The 17,949-nt window shown below is 43.2% G+C and overlaps 1 protein-coding gene across 1 annotated transcript in view; it reads left to right on the top strand.

The window, feature by feature from the left end:
- Positions 1 to 17,949, top strand: part of braf (B-Raf proto-oncogene, serine/threonine kinase) — a 105,959-nt gene that overhangs the window by 21,600 nt on the left and 66,410 nt on the right. The window contains exons 3-4 of the mRNA XM_078568542.1: positions 4,389 to 4,646; positions 11,159 to 11,262. Of these exons, the coding sequence (XP_078424668.1) occupies positions 4,389 to 4,646; positions 11,159 to 11,262 (362 nt within the window). The remainder of the gene's footprint in view (positions 1 to 4,388; positions 4,647 to 11,158; positions 11,263 to 17,949) is intronic.

Consider the following 17,949-nt stretch of genomic DNA (forward strand, 5'->3'; position numbering starts at 1 on the left):
AAGCTTATAAACACCACAATTAGTACTGTGCACAACTCCGGTCTCCATATTATTTAAGGACATAGAGGCATTGCAGAAAGTGTAAAAAAGATGCACAAAGGTGGTATCAGAACTGAGAGGTTACACCCATTGGGAAAGATTGAATAGGTTGAGACTCTTTTCTTGAGAAGACAGAATGGTGATCTGATGGAGGATTAGATAGGGTAGACATGGAGAAAATGTTTCCACTTCTGGGGGAGACTAAAACAAGGAGTCATAAATAGAAGATAGTCATTAATAAATCCATAGGGAATTCAGGGGGAACTTGTTTACCAAAGGGAGTGGTTGGGGCAGATAGTATTATTGCATTTAAGGGGAAGCTGGATAGCTACATGAGGGAGAAAGGAACAGGTAGACACTAATAGGGTTAGATGAAGAGGTGTGGGAGGAAGCTCGGTTGGAGTGTAAACACCGATGTAGCCCAGTTGGGCTGAAGGGTCTGTTTCTGTGCTTCAGACTGAATGTAACTCAATGCATTGAGGTGAGAGTTGATGTTCCATTCTACACATGGCTGCTCACCAGTAAGTTGTCCACCTCTTTATCACAAGGGGGCTGGAGTACAAAGGGGTGGAACTTGTTTATCAGTTGTAAATCCAGAGTACTGCATTCAGCTCTGAACACCACAACTCAGGGAGGATATGTTAGCCTTGGAGTGGAAGCAGCACAGATTCACCAGAATCTGATACTGGTGCTTAAATGGGTGAAATGATGAAGGCAGGTTACATACTCCCTTGAGTATGGTAGATTAAGGGATGGTCTGATTGAGGTGTTTAAGATTATCGAAGGAGATGATAGGCCAGATAGAGATAAATCATTTCTTCTGGTGGTAGAATGCAACAAGAGCTAGTCAGAGGCTGGGAATTCTGCAAAGAGTAACTCACCTCCTGATTCCCCAAAGCCTGTCCACCATCTACAAGGCACAGGTCAGGAGTGTGATGGAATATTCTTCACTTACCTGGATGAGTGCAGCTCCAGCACCACTCAAGCTCAATACCATCCAGGATAAAGCAGTCTGCTTGATTGGCACCCCATCCACCACCTTAAACATTCACTCCCTCCACCACCGACGCACAGTGACAGCAGTGTGCACCATCTACAAGATGCACTGCAGCAACTCACCAAGGCTCCTTCAACAGCATCTTCCAAACCCCTGACCTCTGCCATCTAGAAGGACAAGGGTGGCAGGTGCATGGGGAACAGCACCACCTGGAAGTTCCCCTCCAAGTCACTCACTACCCTGACTTGGAAATATATCACCATTCCTTCACTGTCACTGGGTCAAAATCCTGGAACTCCCTCCCTAACAGCACTGTGGGTGTACCTACACCACATGGACTGCAGTGTTTCAAGAAGGCAGCTCACCACCACCTTCTCAAGGGTAATTAGGAAAAGGCAATAAATGCTGGCCCAGCCAGTGATGCCCACATTCTGTGAAAGACAAAAAAAGAGGACCTAACCTTAAGATTAGTGCTAGGCTGTTCAAGGGATGAGGTCAGGAAGTACTTCCTCATACAAAGGATAGTGGTCAGTTGAGAATGTCAGAACTGATATTGATAGATTTTAATTAGATAAGGACATTAAGATAGGGAAATGGGGGTTAAGATACAGATCAGCTATGATCTAACTGAATGGCAGAGCAGGCTCAATGGACTGAATGGCCACCTGTGTCCAGTGCTCCTCCTCCAGCCTGTGCAGCTAAGGTGTGGCTAATGGGCCACAGTACAAACTTCAAGCCAATTACTTACAAAGGGTGAAGGCCATCCAGTCGTGACAGCTTGGACGTCCATTGCTTGCAGTAGATTGAAATGCATTGTTTGCTTTGAGTTCCTGCTGTAACCACACTATCTGCAGCTGGCAGAGGAGGAGGAACTATTTCTCTTTGTCCTGATGCTTTCTTCCACTGGTGGTGTGAACATTTGCACCATGCACCTCCAGTTTCTTCCACATCCACCCTGTCTTCCAACAGCCCCTTTCATATTCCTATCTCTCAGCTGCTCAATTCCAGCTCACAGTGGGACTGGTTCTAAAGGGCTCCCCTTGTACTGCAACACACAGCTGTGGAAAACCCCATGACGTTGTTTCTCTCTCCACAGTTGCTGTCAGATCTGTTGAGTATTTCCAGCATTTTGTGTTTTTATTTCTCACTTGTAAACAGGTGCTTATGAGGTGAATTTGCTGCATTCATCGGAATTCCTTTGAACGTTAGAGCCTTTTTTTATTCTGAATGATCTAACTTTTTCTGTGCCTGTGAAGATGTGGGTTATTTTTACTGGGAAATTGAGCACTTTCTATTTCAATCATCCAATGTCAGTTTTGACCAGTTCCAGGTCAGGTACAAAATGACTCAGTGCAGACTGAACCTTGTCTACCCTGCCCCCATAATATTCACCCATTGGCAATCTGGGTGAAATTGCCTACAGTTTTTATCCATGAGCCTATCCATTGGGTACTGGATCGAGACTACCCTACTCATTTCACAGAAGATTACTATGGGTCAACAGGCACCTAATTAATTAGTACTTAATGTTGCTTTATAATGTCGAATCACAGAAGGAGGCTATTCAGCCCATTGTGCCTGTGCTTGCACTTTGAAAGAGCAAATGTGCTTTGACCTGTATCCCTGCATTTTGTGCATAAGCTCCTCCTCATCAAGTGCCTGCCCAATTTCCTTTTAATATTATGGAATCAGCTTCCACCATCTTTGCAGTTAGAGCGTTCATGATCCTGACAAATCTCTGTCTGCCTATTTTATGTGGGTTTGGAGGGATTTTATGCCAGTTGAAATCAGACACATGCGTATCAGAACACTCTTCATCTCAGTTTGTCACTTGTTGTGAGCCCCGGGCTATTCCTGTAGCACAGATTAGATCCAGGTAAAGCTGTCTGCACTAACCTGTGGTCTTAGAAGATTCCACCCCCCCCCCCCGCCCCACCCCCAATACAGACAATCCTGCCCTGCTGCTCCCATGAGACGGTCGACCTGAGACAAATCAAACACAGCTTGTGCTCTATCGGAATAAGATTGAGCCTGAATGAACCAAAGTCAATCGGAATGCAAATCAGGACTGGCACCTGAATCACTGTTGCCCATTTTACAGTGTCACCCAAAGTCAAAGTTATGCTCACTTTTTTAAAACTATAAAATCATCCTGCAAAGAATATCATCAATCTGGTGAGGGAGATAGAGATTTGAGGTTGCGGGTAGGCTGGATGCTTTAACCCTATGCATTTAATTTGCAATTCATGGTATTTATAATAATGGTTTGCAGGTCTGATTTCAAAAAATGTTGAAGCTTTTTTAACCCAGATTTCTCCCATTTCCTCCCTGTTCCATAGCTCTGATTCTGTCTGGTTGCCCTGCAAATGTTGGTGGGCAATTTGATCATGGCGGGGTATTGCAACCACGTTTAGTCCTGTCCTCTCGCACCTTGTGTACTTTCTCCAGCAATCCACTGCTGGTCATTATTTTTTTTCACGTTCATGTATCTCCCTCACCCTCACAGTCCAGAGGATCTAGAAGAACTTGTCGTAGCCTCGAACTGCTGTGTTAAGCTAATTCAGAGATTTGGTAATCTTCCAGTACCATTAGAGAGTACACGCATGTTGCAATTGTCATTGCTTCACAACCTGAGAAGTTTACTGTAAGGGACTTCGGTTCTGTGGAGAGACTAGAGAAGTTTGGATTGTTCTCCTTAAAAGGGAGAAAATCATGGGGAGATTTGATAGCAATGTTCAAAATTTAGTGGTTTGAGTAAATGAGGAGAAATTGTTGGCACTAGCAGGAGAGTCAGTAGCCAGAGGCCACAGTTGTAAATTTAAAAGCAGAAGCACCAAAGTGAAGACGTGGAGATTTTTGTTTTATGCAGAGTTATGATCTGCAATACAAAACCTGAACAGGGGATTGAAACATGCATCACTTTCATAAGAGAATTGGTTAAATAATTAAAGGGGAAACATTTGCAGGGCCATGGGTAAAGAGCAGGGAGGTGGGACTAATTGAATAGCTCTTTCAAAGGCACAATGTATTGAATGGTCTGCTGCTGCACTCTATGATTCTATAGCTGTTAACTAGCTCCCTGGTTAAATAGTAATGACCCTGTGCTTTAGAACAATTTGCACAGGTTTAATGTGATGGGTTAAGGTCTTTAAAGTAATGCTTTACAAGCAGTATATGATGGTATATTATTAAACCTGCAAACTGTCAACTGAAGTATAGTTGAATGTGTGCTTAAATGATTCATTTCAGCTTAGCTTTGCTGGACTATTAATAAAGATGGATATGTGAACATGCCAAAAGTGCTGACCACTCTTCAATTGGTAAGAAGCTTGCATTCTGAATTCTTTTCCAGGCTTATGAAGAGTACACAAGCAAGCTGGATGCTCTGCAACAACGTGAACAGCAATTGCTGGAGTCCATGGGAAATGGCATGGAGTTCCCAAACACTAATCCCACCTTGACAGAACTGATGGAGCCCTGCACCCACCTTTCTGTCACTCAGAACTCTCCAAGCCTGTTACAGCACCCAAGTGACAGTTCGAGAGCCAACCCCAAATCTCCTCAGAAACCCATTGTTCGAGTCTTCCTGCCCAACAAACAGAGGACTGTGGTGAGTAAAAACAGTGAAGGGAGTGACATGAGATTCTGAGGAACAACTGCAGGCCAACAAGTGGTCCTAAGTTCATGAAGACGGGAAAACCATAAGGTAATTTGTATTGTGGGCCTTTGTGGACATAATACAAATATATTTCCTTAACATCACCTACCTGCACCTACTGTAATTCCTAACCACAGGGAGCTCTTTCTTAAAGGTTGCTGCTTTTATTCATTTTCCTAAGTTGGCTTTATTAATAAGGGAGTGCAAGAGCAAGGAGGTCATGTTGAACTTGAATAAGACACTAGTTCAGCCTCAGCTGAAGTATTGTGTCAAGTTCTGGGCACCACACTTTAGGAAGGATGTGAACACACTGGAAAGAGTACAGAAAAGATTCACTGGGATGGTTCTAGTTCAGTGGATAGATTTGAGAAGTTAGGACTGTCTTCCTTGGAGAAGAGAAGGCTGAGAGGAGATTTGTAGACATTCAAAATCATGAGGGATCTGGACAGCGTAGATAAGGAAAGACTGTTCCCACTTGAAAGGACTTGAAAGCGAGAGGGCACAGATTTAAAGTAATTGGCAAGAGAAGCAAAAACAATGAGAATAAACTTTTTCACACAGCGAGCGGTTAAGTTCTGGACTGCACTGCCTAAGAATACGGTGGAGACAAGTTTAATTGAAGCATTTGAAAGGGAATTAGACTGTTATCTGAAAAGGAAGAATGTGCAGGGTTACGGGGCGAAGATAGGAGAATGGCACTAAGTGAATTGCTCATCCGGAGAGCTGGTGCAGAAAAGGTGGGCCATATAGCTGCCTCTTGCACTCTTAACAGTTCTGTGATTCTGTGATTTTTTTTTGCCAAGTTCATTTCAGATGTTCATGTGCCTAGTGTATTCTGTTAAACATACCCCTTGTTCATATGCCTGGTGTGTCCTGTCAGATGTGTCCCCTATTCATGTACCTGGTGCACCCCATTAAATATGACCTCTGTTTACACATTAAATGTGTTCACTGCCATGTGTCTCACTAAATGCGTTGCCTTGTTCATCTGCCTAGCGTACCCCACATAGTTAGATTCAGTTTGCTGATCTATTGCCAATGCAGTTTCCCAACCTCCTCTAGTTGGAAAATGGTTAAAAAAAAAAACAGGTGCCAAACTGATTTGGACCTTGAGCTATAATTTTGCTCATGATTATTCCTTTAATTTACACACACTGCATATATTTGTGTTTAAACCTCGAGGTACCTGCCCAGTGGGTTGGGCTTGACTTATACACATAAGTTCACCTTCTCCTTGGGGATTCCCTCCTAACAGAGCAATACTGCCAAAGATTGTGAAGGCAGCCCTCTCCCTCCAAATCCCACTTGCCCCAGTGTTGGGCATTTAAATGGGAACAGCACTCCTGGCTCCTGCTGCTGGGGCATAGCCCAGCAAAATAGCTGCAAAGTGAAGGGATTCACTGCACTGGAGCTACCGAGATGGGCTGGGAGGACCTGATGTGGCAGGGTATCCAGGACACTGATGGTCAACAAGATGAGCAAGTAGAAGATGCACACAAGGGTAAAGATGTTGGTGGTTGTGGTTTTACGTTATTTAGCCTAATGAAATAAGGTGATTTTAGGCTTGGAGGCTTCTGCTTCAATTCTGCAAGTACGAGTGCCATTAAGGTACAGGGATTCATCACCGCAGCAAGACTGGCATTGTTTTTAAGGGATAAAATGACACTTCCTCTCACAACCTGAATCAGACAACTTGTGACTATCAACCTGCAATTTGAATTTCTGCCACCTTATTGGATTGAATCGTCCTCTGCCTTCTGCCATTTCCCTTACTGACCTTCTGACCCTCTGGGTTTCACTCCCTCTTGGCATTTGTCTTTTAACCTCCTTGCTTATTTTCATCCCTAAACCTTCAGCCTTTCTAACCCTCTCCCCTTCTTTAAGATACTCTATAAAACCTACCTTTTTGGCATTCTTTCCTAACACATTTTAATGTAGCTTCTGTTCCAGTGAAGTGCCTTGGGACTCTTTGCGACCTTAAAAGTGCTATATAAATACAAGTTATTGTTTTTGACAATGTACTGGCTGGAAGAGGGAGAGAGTGCTTATGTACTTAGTATTTATTCTCACCATAGGTGCATTCAACCTTATTTACCCAACACTTTGAACTTTGCTTTTCATTAATTGTACCCTTGCTATATAACTGGGATCCTCAGCAGACTGCGTAGAAACGTAGAAAGTTTACAGCACACAATGAGGACATTCAGCCCACCATAACTGTGCGGGTTGCAAATGAGTTATCGAGCCTAATTTCCAGCTCTTAGCCCACAACCTCATAGGTTACAACTGTTCAAATGCATACGCAAGTATTCTTTTTTAAAATGCAATGAGGGTTTCTGCCTCTACCACACTTTCAGGCAGTGAGCTGCAGACTCCCACCACCCTCTGGGTGAAAAAAATTATCCTCAACTCCCCTCTAATCCTTTGCGCAAGTTACTTTACATCTTCCCCCTCTGGTTATTGACCTCCCCACTATCTTCAGGGATCTGTGTACATGCACTCCAAGGACCCTCTATTTCCCTACACTTCTCAGTATCCTCCCGTTTATTGTGTATTCCCTTGCCTTGTTAAACCTCCTGAATGCATTACCTCGCACTTCTCTAGATTGAAAACTTGGGAGTAATTTCAGAGAATTCAATGCCATGATGTGGGATGGATTGCGGGTGGGGATGTGTTTGGAAAAATGAGCAATAGAATGTGGATACGAAATTGGCTGAGTGATAGGAAAAAGAGGGTAGAGGTTAATGGATGTGTTTCAAGCTGGAGGAAGGTTTGTGGCGGAGTTCTCCAGGGCTCAGGACCCTTGTTTTTACTGAAATATATGAATGACCCAGACCATGGTGTACAGGGCACATTTCAAATTTTGTGCATAATACTAAACTTGGAAGCATTGTGAACTCTGAGGAGGGTAGTGTAGAATTTCAAAGGGACTTAGACAAGTTAGTTGAATGGGCAGACAGGTGGCAGATGAAGTTTAATGCAGAGAAGTGTGAAGTAATTCATTTTTGTAGGAAGAACATGGTTGAACAGGGCAGAGGAATCCAGAAACTTGGGAGTCATTTCAGAGTTCAATGCCATGATGTGGGATGGGTTTGGACAAATGAACATGAGACAGAATAGCAAGAACAAGATAATGATGCTATTCTCACAGAATTTTTATCGCACAGGGAGGCTGCCATTCGGCCTATCATGTCTGCACTGGCTTTCCAAACGAGCAATTTGCTTAGAAGATTGTGGAGAGACAATATAAAATAAAGGGCACAATTCTAAAGCAGGAGCAGAGGGACTTGTGTATATGTGCATAAGTCACTGAAGGTGGTGGGACAGATTGATAGCGCAGTTCATAAAGGCATATAGTATCCTGGGCTTTCTCAATAGGGGTGTAGTGTTCAAGAGCAGGGACGTTATGTTGAACTCGTATAGGATGCTAGTCCGACCTCAGTTGGTGGTTTGCATCCAGTTCTGGGTGATGCACTTTAGGAAGGATGTGAAGGTATTGGAAAGAGTACAGAAAAAGATTCATGTGAATGATTCCAGGGATGATGAAATTCAGTTATGAAGATAGATTGGAGAAGTTATGACTGTTTTCCTTAGACAAAATCCTGGAACTCCCTCCCTAACAGCACTGTGGGTGTACCTACATCACAGGGACTGCAGCGGTTCAAGATGGCTGCTCACCACCACCTTCTCAAGGGCAACTAGGGATGGGCAATAAACGCTGGCCCAGCCAGCGATGACCTCATCCTGTATGTGAATTTTTTTAAAAAAAGGGCTGAGAGAATATTTGATTGAGGTTTTCAAAATCATGAGGGTTCTGGACAGAGTAGATAGGGAGAAACTGCTCCCACTAGTGAAAGGATTGAAAACGACTGGGCACAGATTTAAAGTAATGAATAAAAGAAGCAAAGACAACACTCACGCAGCAAGTGGTTAGGGTCTGGAATGCACTGCCTGAGAGTGTGGTGGAGGCAGGTTCAATTGAGACATTCAAAAGGGAATTACTGATATCTGAAAAGGAGGAATGTGCAGGGTTATGGGGAGAAGGTGGGAGAATGGAACTAAGTGAATTGCTCATTTGGAGAGCCAGTGCAGACACGATGGGCAGAATGGCCTCCTTTTGCGCTGTAACATTCTGTGGTTCTGAGAATAACATTATTATCTTCTTGCTATTCTGTCTGATGTTCATTTCTCCATGCCCATCCTACATTATGGCCTTGCATTCTGACCCCCAAGTTTTTCAATTCTACTGCCCTGCCCAGAAGCCTATCCTGCATGTTGATCACTCTTTATGTGAAGATCCTTAATTTGCCTTTTATTGGTCTCAGCCTGTGTCTCCATGTGTGGCTGTCACCATTTTACCCTGATATAGTGCTTCAAATTAACATTTCTTAAGCTATTTAAACCTTTGTGTAGAGCTCCATGAGGTAACTGCTCACTTACCACTTTTCAGGAGCCCTGGTATCTCCAGTCTTTAGTCATAACTCAGACCTCTGGCATTAGGCTGAGCCTCATGGCTCTTCTCTGCATTGCCTCCAGAGTACGAGGTGTGGTCAAAGGTGTGCACCTTTCCTGAGATGCTGTCTGCTCAGAGCATTGCATTGGGAAAGCATGGCACCCCCCAACATTCTCTACTGATATGGCAATATAATCCTTGGCTCAGTTGATAGTATTCTCGTCTCTGAGTCAGAAGATTGTGGGTTCAGGCACCACTCTAGAGGCTTGTGCACCAAATCTAGGTTGACACTCCAGTTCTATACTAAAGGAATGCTAGCTATGCTATTGGAGGTGCTGTCTTTCAGATGAGATATTAACCTGAAACCTGATCTGCCCTGGTATACAAGGCATATGGTATTCCAGGGTACTATTTGGAGACAAGCGGAGTTCCCTGTTCCCTGGCTAATATTTATCCCTCAGCCAACATCATTAAAACAGGTTTTCTGGTCATTCATTGAAATACTGTTTGTCAGATCCTGCTCTGTGCAAATTGGCAGCTGTATTTCCTGACATTACAACAGTGACTACCAATTGAAAGCACTGTGAAGTGATTTGAGATGCCCTGAGGTTATGAAAGACAGTACAAATGCTAGTGGTTTCCTCTCCTATAGTTCAATATCTTATTCTAGCACAGAATGGGAAATATTGCATAATTGTCACAGAATTTCAGAGTACAATACATCTATGAAAATCACCATCCCAGCAATATACCTACCCTCTGTGCACATGAGACATACCTCTTGAGGAACAAGGAAGGTTATGCCAAAGGGATATATATTTCACACCATTCTTGGAAGCTGTCTCTCCCAGTGGCCCTTTGTGCAGGTGCCCTGTTGACAGTTCCAACACGATGTCTTTAATCTAATGTGTGGAGGGTCAAATTTGTGTTTCTTGAAGTTAGTTGTCAAACTCTTTGAATGTCTACCCAATGTTGTCATCAATATTTGCACTCCAATTAATGGAGCCTGGCTTTGGTGTATTGAAGAGGGAAGGTGCTTGTCGGTTTATTGGCAAGCTGAACCTTTTGTAGAATGATATTCCCCTTGATTTAGCTTCCACCATCAACCATTGCATCTTTAGTGAAGGTTTCCCTGCATGTTTATTTGGTCTTTTTGGTGCAGTTTCTTCCATCTAACCTTCTGTCAAAAGCACAAAGATGCACTTTCTTTTGGTCAGAGTAAAATAGAGTCATTCATCCAGCAGGAAAGCAGTATACCAAACAACCCCTGTGTTGGATGGCTAATAGTTACCATTGTGGCTCACAGGTGGATGTTCCGTGTGTAAGGAAGCCATGCGGACTGGAAGGCTCCAAGTTGCACTCCTGATGTTTGCAGAGTTACTGAACCTTAGCTCGGTTGCAGTGGATTTGCGAAGGGGAAAAAAATCACTTTCCATACACTGGAGTGCCAACCAACCCTGGGTCCATGCCCATTCAATATGTACTGAGGTGCCCACTCTACTTGTAATCGGGACACATGCCAACCTGACATGGATCATGGCCACTCTACATGTTAGTGGGAAAACCCCAATCCTCTTTGTTGAAAGATTAATAATGTATACAACATACTGTGTGTATGGGGTGGGAATTGACCATATATTTAAACCCAAGTCTTGAATGAACTTTGAGCTCCACCTCTTCCTTATGCCACTCTGGTCAGGTAATGAGTTGGATGTGTGGTGGGACATAGGGCAGGATGATGTATTTTACAACAAACAAAGTTTAAATACAGAGTCTATTTGTAAACAATCTACAGCAGTTCGGTCCCATGTGTGAATGACGGAGAAATTACCCAATTATTTCCATTTTGCCTGGGAATAGTGTTGACACCATCTGCAGTCTTGTCTAACACAGCAATGTCAATAGACTCTCTGAATTGAAACCGGAGATCTTCCACTCAGGACCTTGTTTGTGAGAGGAATAACAGCCAGTGCTCTATGCCGGGTACTTAATCCCCTTTTGCCTTTTCTAGGTCCCAGCACGGTGTGGGGTGACTGTGAGAGACAGCTTGAAGAAAGCTCTGATGATGAGGGGGCTGACCGCAGACTGCTGTGCAGTCTACAGGACACAGGATGGGTGAGTAGTGTGCTGAGGAACTTGAAACTGGTGAGGGAACATGGTGGCACTGGACTGTGTGACAGGAGAGATCTCAGCTGATGAGTGACATTTAGAGGAGCCTGTGCAGTTGTGACCCCTGATTAGCTGTTGGCTACTAGCCCTATTGTGTATGGGGTTATTTAAAATATTTTACCAGGTTGTGCAAGTGAGAGGTTACTTCTAATTAACTTAATTGTAGTTAGTGGGATCAGTGTTACGTCAGTTAGTAGTTGGTGGTATCAGTGTCCCCTTGGTTAGTAGTTGGTGGATTATTGTTCCTTCAGTTAGTAGCTATTAGGATCCAGGGTCACCTTGATCAGATACCAATGGCACCTTGAATAGTGAGGTATTAATGAACTTCATTTATTCTCAACCTGCGGAATATCATTTAAAATTTTTTTTCAACTGGGTTTCTTTCATCTCCTGAAAGTGCTGATTTTCGTTGGGCTACTGTCTCTGGTGCCTTGTCCAAGATGCGACTCTTCAGCCTGTAAACCTAGACAAGTTACGTCCCCACAGCTTCACCTTGGATTGATGGATTGAGCCATCATCTAACAGTCCCATCTCACACACAATCTCTATCTAGGGGAACATTGGCTAACGATCAAAAATGTGGAAACTCGGCTGGTTTTCTCCCCATCCCTGAGCTAGGAACACCAAGGGCAACTGTAGGCACCTCTTCACCCTGGATATTTCATTGTAGACTAGTAACTGGAGCTGGGACTTCGTAATCCATATAGTAGTTACACATTGGTCTTATTGACTGAGACATTGACCAGATGACCACAAAACGTTTGCTTATTTGTCTTATGTCTAATGGCAGGATTGCTGGGATTTTCAAGAAGGTGTGCTTTGTGTTGAAAGCAGAAGGATTTGATTTGCAGGATATTTTGTTGTAAGCTTTGGAGAGTTGCAATCTAAGATCAAAGTCTTGAGTGAAAAGGGAGACCACTTAGCCCATGAAACCTTCTCTACCCAGAGACCATGGACTAGTGTTTTAAAGGCACTTCCCCTCCCCACCACCAGCCTATTTAATCTGCTCTCCTCCCTATTTTAAGGAGCCCCTCTCCTATAAAATATCAAGCAGTGAGATACCTGTTCAATTCCTAATCTTCCTAATTTTGATCCAGTGCCTTTTGAAGGTAACAATTGACACTGATTCTACTATCATCTCTGGGTGTTGTTGCACATATATGCTTTAATCTCCAATCTTGCACAAGCATTTTGTGCTTGTCCACTATTCTTTGCTCATTGTTCAAGTTAAGTAGCTCACTCCATCCCTCCCTGGCAACAGTCTGAGGCTGAGCCAGACTGTCTGTAATATTGGTGTCACGTCTAACCCCAGGTTTAGCTTCAAACCACATATCCATGCCACCATGAAGACCATTCCGTAACATAGCCTAACTCCACCTCTACCTTAGCTCATCTGCTGTTGAAACCCTCATTCATGCCATTGTTATCTCTAGATTTGATAATTCCTGCTGTCACCTGGCCGGCTCCTCACATTCTACTGTCTGTAAACATGATGTTATCTGTTGCCCAGCCCTTACTCACGCCAAATCCCATTCGCCTATCAACTCTGTGCTTGCTGACCTTAATTGGCCCTTGGTTGAATAACACCTCAATTTTTTAAATGTAAAAAATTTAAATCTCTCCAAGACCTCTCCCTTCCCTACCTCTATATTCTCGTATAGCTCCTCAATCCACTTGGCTGCATTTATCTAATTCTGGCTCTTGAACATCCCTGATTTTAATCGACCCACCATTGGTGACAGTGCCTTCAGCTGCCAGGGCCTGAATTGGAATTATCTCCCTAAATTCTCTGTCACTCTATCCCTCTTTCCTCCTTTACGACACTCTTTAAAATCTACCCCTTTAACAAATCTTTTGGCCAACTGCCTAATATCTCCTTCCGTGGCTCGGTGTCAAATTTTGATTTAAAATGCTACTGTGAATCTTGTTGGGACATTTTATTACATGAAAGGCGCTATATAAATACGTGTTATTGTTAAGTTTTTCTTTCCTTTCTAAAAACCAGTTGATGTAATATATTTGGATTTCCAAAAGGCGTTCGATGAGGTACCACACATAAGGCTACTTAACAAGCTAAGAGCCCATGGTGTTGGGGTAGTATATTAGCATGGAGAGAGGACTGGCTAACTAATAGAAGACAAGAGAGTTGAGATATGGGGAGCATTTTCAGGATGGCAGTCTGTAACTAGTAGAGTGCCACAGGGATCAGTGCTGGGACCACAATTATTTACAATATAAATTAATGACTTGGATGAGGGAAATGAATGTACTATTGCCAAGCTTGCAGATGACAAAAATAGATGGGAAGGCAAGTGGTGAGGATGACAGAGTCTACAGAGGGATATAGACAGGTTAAGTGAGTGGGCAAAAACGTGGCAGATGGAATGTAATGTGGGAAAGTGTGAGGTTATGCACTTTGGCAGGAAGAATAGAGGAGCTGAATATTATTTAAATGGAGAAAGACTGCAGAAAGCTGCAGCACAGAGGGATTTGGGAGCCCTCGTTCATGAATCCCAAAAAGCTAACATACACGTTCAACAGGTAATAGGGAAGGCAAATGGAATGTTGGCCTTTATTTCAAATGGAATGGGGGTATAAAAGTAGGGAAGTCTTGTTAAAACTATACAAGGCCACACCTAGAATACTGTGAACAATTTTGGTCCCCTTATCTAAGGGAGGCAGTCCAGAGAAGGTTCACTAGGTTGATCCTGGGTATGGAGGGATTTTCTTATGAGGAGAGGTTGAGTAGGTTGGGCCTGTACTCATTGGAGTTTAGAAGAATGAGAGGCGACCTTATTGAAACATATAAGATTCTTAGGGGGCTTGACAGGGTAGATGCTGAGAGATTGTTTCCCCTTGTGGGAGAGTCTAGGACCAGAGGGTGTAATCTCAGAGTAAGGGAGCGCCCACTTAAAACAGAGATGAGGAGGAATTTCTTCTGAGGGTAGTTACTCTGGAATTCTTTACTGCAGAGGGCTGTAGAGGCTGGGTCGTTAAGTATATTCAAGGCTGAGATAGACAGATTTTTAATCAGTAAGGGAATCAAGGGTTATGGGGAAAAGGCAGGAAATTGGAGTTGAGGATTATCAGATCAGCCTTGATCTCATTGATTCGATGGGCCGAATGGCCTACTTCTTCTACGTCTTATGGTCTAGGGAAAGCAGACTCCCCGATATGATGGGGAGATTGTAACATTGAGAAGTAGCTTTCACTTCAGTAGAAAGGGAAATTAGACAGGGTGTCTGGCAGGTCTGCTACACACCAAAAGTGTAAATGACCCTCATAAGAATGTTCACCTGCTCAGCCCATCCTAACGGGTACAAGGCGAGTGGAGCAAACAAAATTCACTAGAATTAGTATGTATAAATAGCAAGGAAATCGTTGTGTGCCAATAGTGAGGAGCACACAAATCCTGTTAGTTAAGCATGCCTGAAAATGAACATGGCTAAGAACCATCTGTTCCCTCAGCTGCATGCAGTGAGTCCAGTCCTGTCCAGCTTGCAGTGCTGGTTCAGTGTGATGGTTACGCTGTAAGACAAACCTGGCCGCTCAAACAAAGTTCTGTCATTGCCCTTATTCAGTTATTGGACCGATAACACATCACCAGATGAAACCTTGAGTCACACAGAGGAACATTTGGACAGACCTGCATTGTAAGGACTGGTTACTGAGGGGCAGATGGAAAGGGAATTCACCATATGCTAGTAGGCATCTGAAAGGAAAATATTGTGAGGTGAAAGGCCTCCCCCCAAGGATGACTCATTTTCTTTCTGATGTTGACTTATTTTCTGTATTTCTAGCATGTTCTGCTTTTAAATCTCTGAAGCAAAAGCTGGCTTAAACTGTTGGCATTGTTGTGTCCAACCTGTGCAGTACCCAACCAGTTAGTTCCCAGCAACAGAGCTCTCTCTGCGGCCCATCATCTCTAGCTCCTGCTTCAGTCAGCTGATTAGCATTGCTATTAAAAGAAAAGCTCTTGTATTTACTTAGTCCTGTCAAGCAGGACACAAAACTTGGAAATACTGTGAGGAAGTTAATGATAGCCCTCAAGAGGACATGGGTTAGTGGAATGGGCAGACATGCGGCAGATGAAATTTAATGCAGAGAAGTGTGAAGTGACACATTTTGGAAGGAAGAATGATGAGAGGCAATATAAATTAAAGGGTGCAATTCTAAAGGGGTTGCAGGAGCAGAGACACTTGGGGGTATATGTTCACAAATCTTTGAAGGTAGCAGGGTGAGAAAGTGGTTAATAAGGATTTAGGGAGATGGTGGCGTGGTATTAATGTCACTGGACTGGTAATCCAGGAACATGGGTTCAAATCCCACTGTGGCAACTGGTGGAATTTAAATTCAGTGAAAGCTAGCCTGGTAACCATTAAACTACCATCGATTGTTGTAAAAACCCATCCCATTCACTAATGTCCTATAGGAAAGGAAATCTGCCAAACTTATCTGGTCTGGCCTGCATGTGACTTCAGACCCACAGCAATGTGGGTCTTAACTGCCCTCTGAAATGTTCTAGTAAGCCACTCAGCTCAAGGGCAATTCTGCTCCAAGCCACGCACCATCCTGACTTGGAACTGTATTCTTCACTGTCGCTGAGTCAAAATCCTCGAACTCCCTTCCTAATAGCACCTACACCACATGGACTGCAGCAGTTTAAGAAGGCAGCTCACTATCACCTTCTCGACACAAGTGGTATTCGCAGCTAACAAGGATGCTGCCGACAAGCCAAAAAGACGCCCTGCTTGAGTAATGTGGTATATGAATTTCAGAGCCAGTCTGATGCTAGGTATGTAGGCCGTATGTCCCAAAGATTGGCGGATGATATCAAACAGCATGTCTCAACCGCTGTTCACAATGGACAAGGTACAGATAGTACACAACCAGGCTGTGCTTGTAAAACTCAAAACACAGTGTCCAATATTAGATGTGATTCTGCAAGTGGGCAACACTTGCTAAATAATCCTGTGAGCTAAGAATTATGCTGACAACCAATTTAAGATTGCCAGTTGGGCCCACAGTGTGGCGCGTTTGCATGTACTAGAAGTTACATATATTAATACACAGGGCCCTGTTCTTTGCAGACAGAAAGATGTACACATACTGCAATTGTTTCAGCTAAACAAAAAATTGACAGCCATTTGCTGGTTCATTGTTCAGGCTAATGTTTTGACCAACCAGGGTCAAACTGTCTGTTTTAAATTTCAAACAATGCTTAACAGTTAACTGTCAATCATCATCAACTGGTGCATTCTCCATGGCAACACCTCTACCAATCTGAGTCCACTTGCCAACCAATCAGCACTCTCTTCTCATACAGTATAAATGCGTTGTTTTCCCTTGCATTGTATTCTTGCTAATCATCCTGATGAAGAGATGAAAAGCTTTGATTAAGTGTCTCTTATTTCAGCAATGCCCAACTTCTGTACTACCAAACGACTATTACTAAAAAAATAAATAGGGATGGGGAACAAATTCTGGCCTTGCCAGTGATGCCCACATCTCATTTAAAGAATAAAATAAACAAATCCTTGGCTTTATCAATGGAGGCACAGAGTGCAAAAGCAAGGAAGTCACGGTGAACCTTTATAAAACTCTGGTTTGGCCTCAACTGGAGTATTGTGTCCAATTCTGGACACCACACTTTATGAAGGATGTGAAGAGAGGGTGTAGAAAAGATTTTATGAAATTATTTTCGGGGTGAGGGACTTCAGATTGCAGGAGCTGGAGCTGTTCTCCTTAGAGAAGGAAAGGTTGAGAGGAGATTTGATAGAGGCGTTCAAAATCATTAGGTGTCTAGCCAGAGTAGATACAGAGAAACTGTTCCAGTTGGCAGATGGGTTGAGAACCAAAGGACACCATTATAAAGGTAATTGGCAAAAGAAGCAGTGGTGACATAAGAAGCTTTATTATGCAGCATGTGGTTAAGGATCTGGACTGCACTGCCTGATAGTGTAGTAGAGACAGATTCAATTGTGACTTTTAAAAGGGAGTTGGATAATTAACTGAAGAGAAAAGATCTGCCTGGCCCTGGGCAGAGGGCAGAGGATTATCCGGGTTGCTCTTGCAGAAAGCTACATGGGTCGAATGGCCTGTTCTGTCCTGCAAACATTGTATAATTTTATGATCTCTGCATTTTATATATAACAGGTCACTCTGAAGAGCTTATGTATTTAACTTGCAGCCATGTTGTGCACAGTAGGATCTCTAACTACCAGCTCTGATTCTTTGCCAATTACTGTAAATCTGTGTCCTCTAGCTACTGACCCTTCTGCCACTGGAACAGTTTCTCCTTATTTACTTGGTTAAAACCCTTTTTGCGATTTTGAACACCTCTCTCAAATGTTTTCTTAACCACCTCTGCTTTAAGGAGAATCCCAGCTTCTGTAATCTCCACATGGCTAAAGCTCCACATACCTGGTACAATTCTGGTAAATGTCATCCATATCTTCTTTAAATCCTTGATATCCACCTGAAAGTGTGCTGCCGGAAATGGCCAGCTGTGGCTTAACCAGTGATTTTAATGGTTCAGCATAACATCCTTGCTTTTGTACTCTCCCTCTATTAATAAAGGTAAGGATACTGTAAACTTTTACAAAAGCCTTCTCAGCTGGTCCTGCCACCTTC

This window comes from Cetorhinus maximus, chromosome 22 (assembly GCF_964194155.1).
Source record: "Cetorhinus maximus chromosome 22, sCetMax3.hap1.1, whole genome shotgun sequence".
Lineage (NCBI taxonomy): Eukaryota > Metazoa > Chordata > Chondrichthyes > Lamniformes > Cetorhinidae > Cetorhinus > Cetorhinus maximus.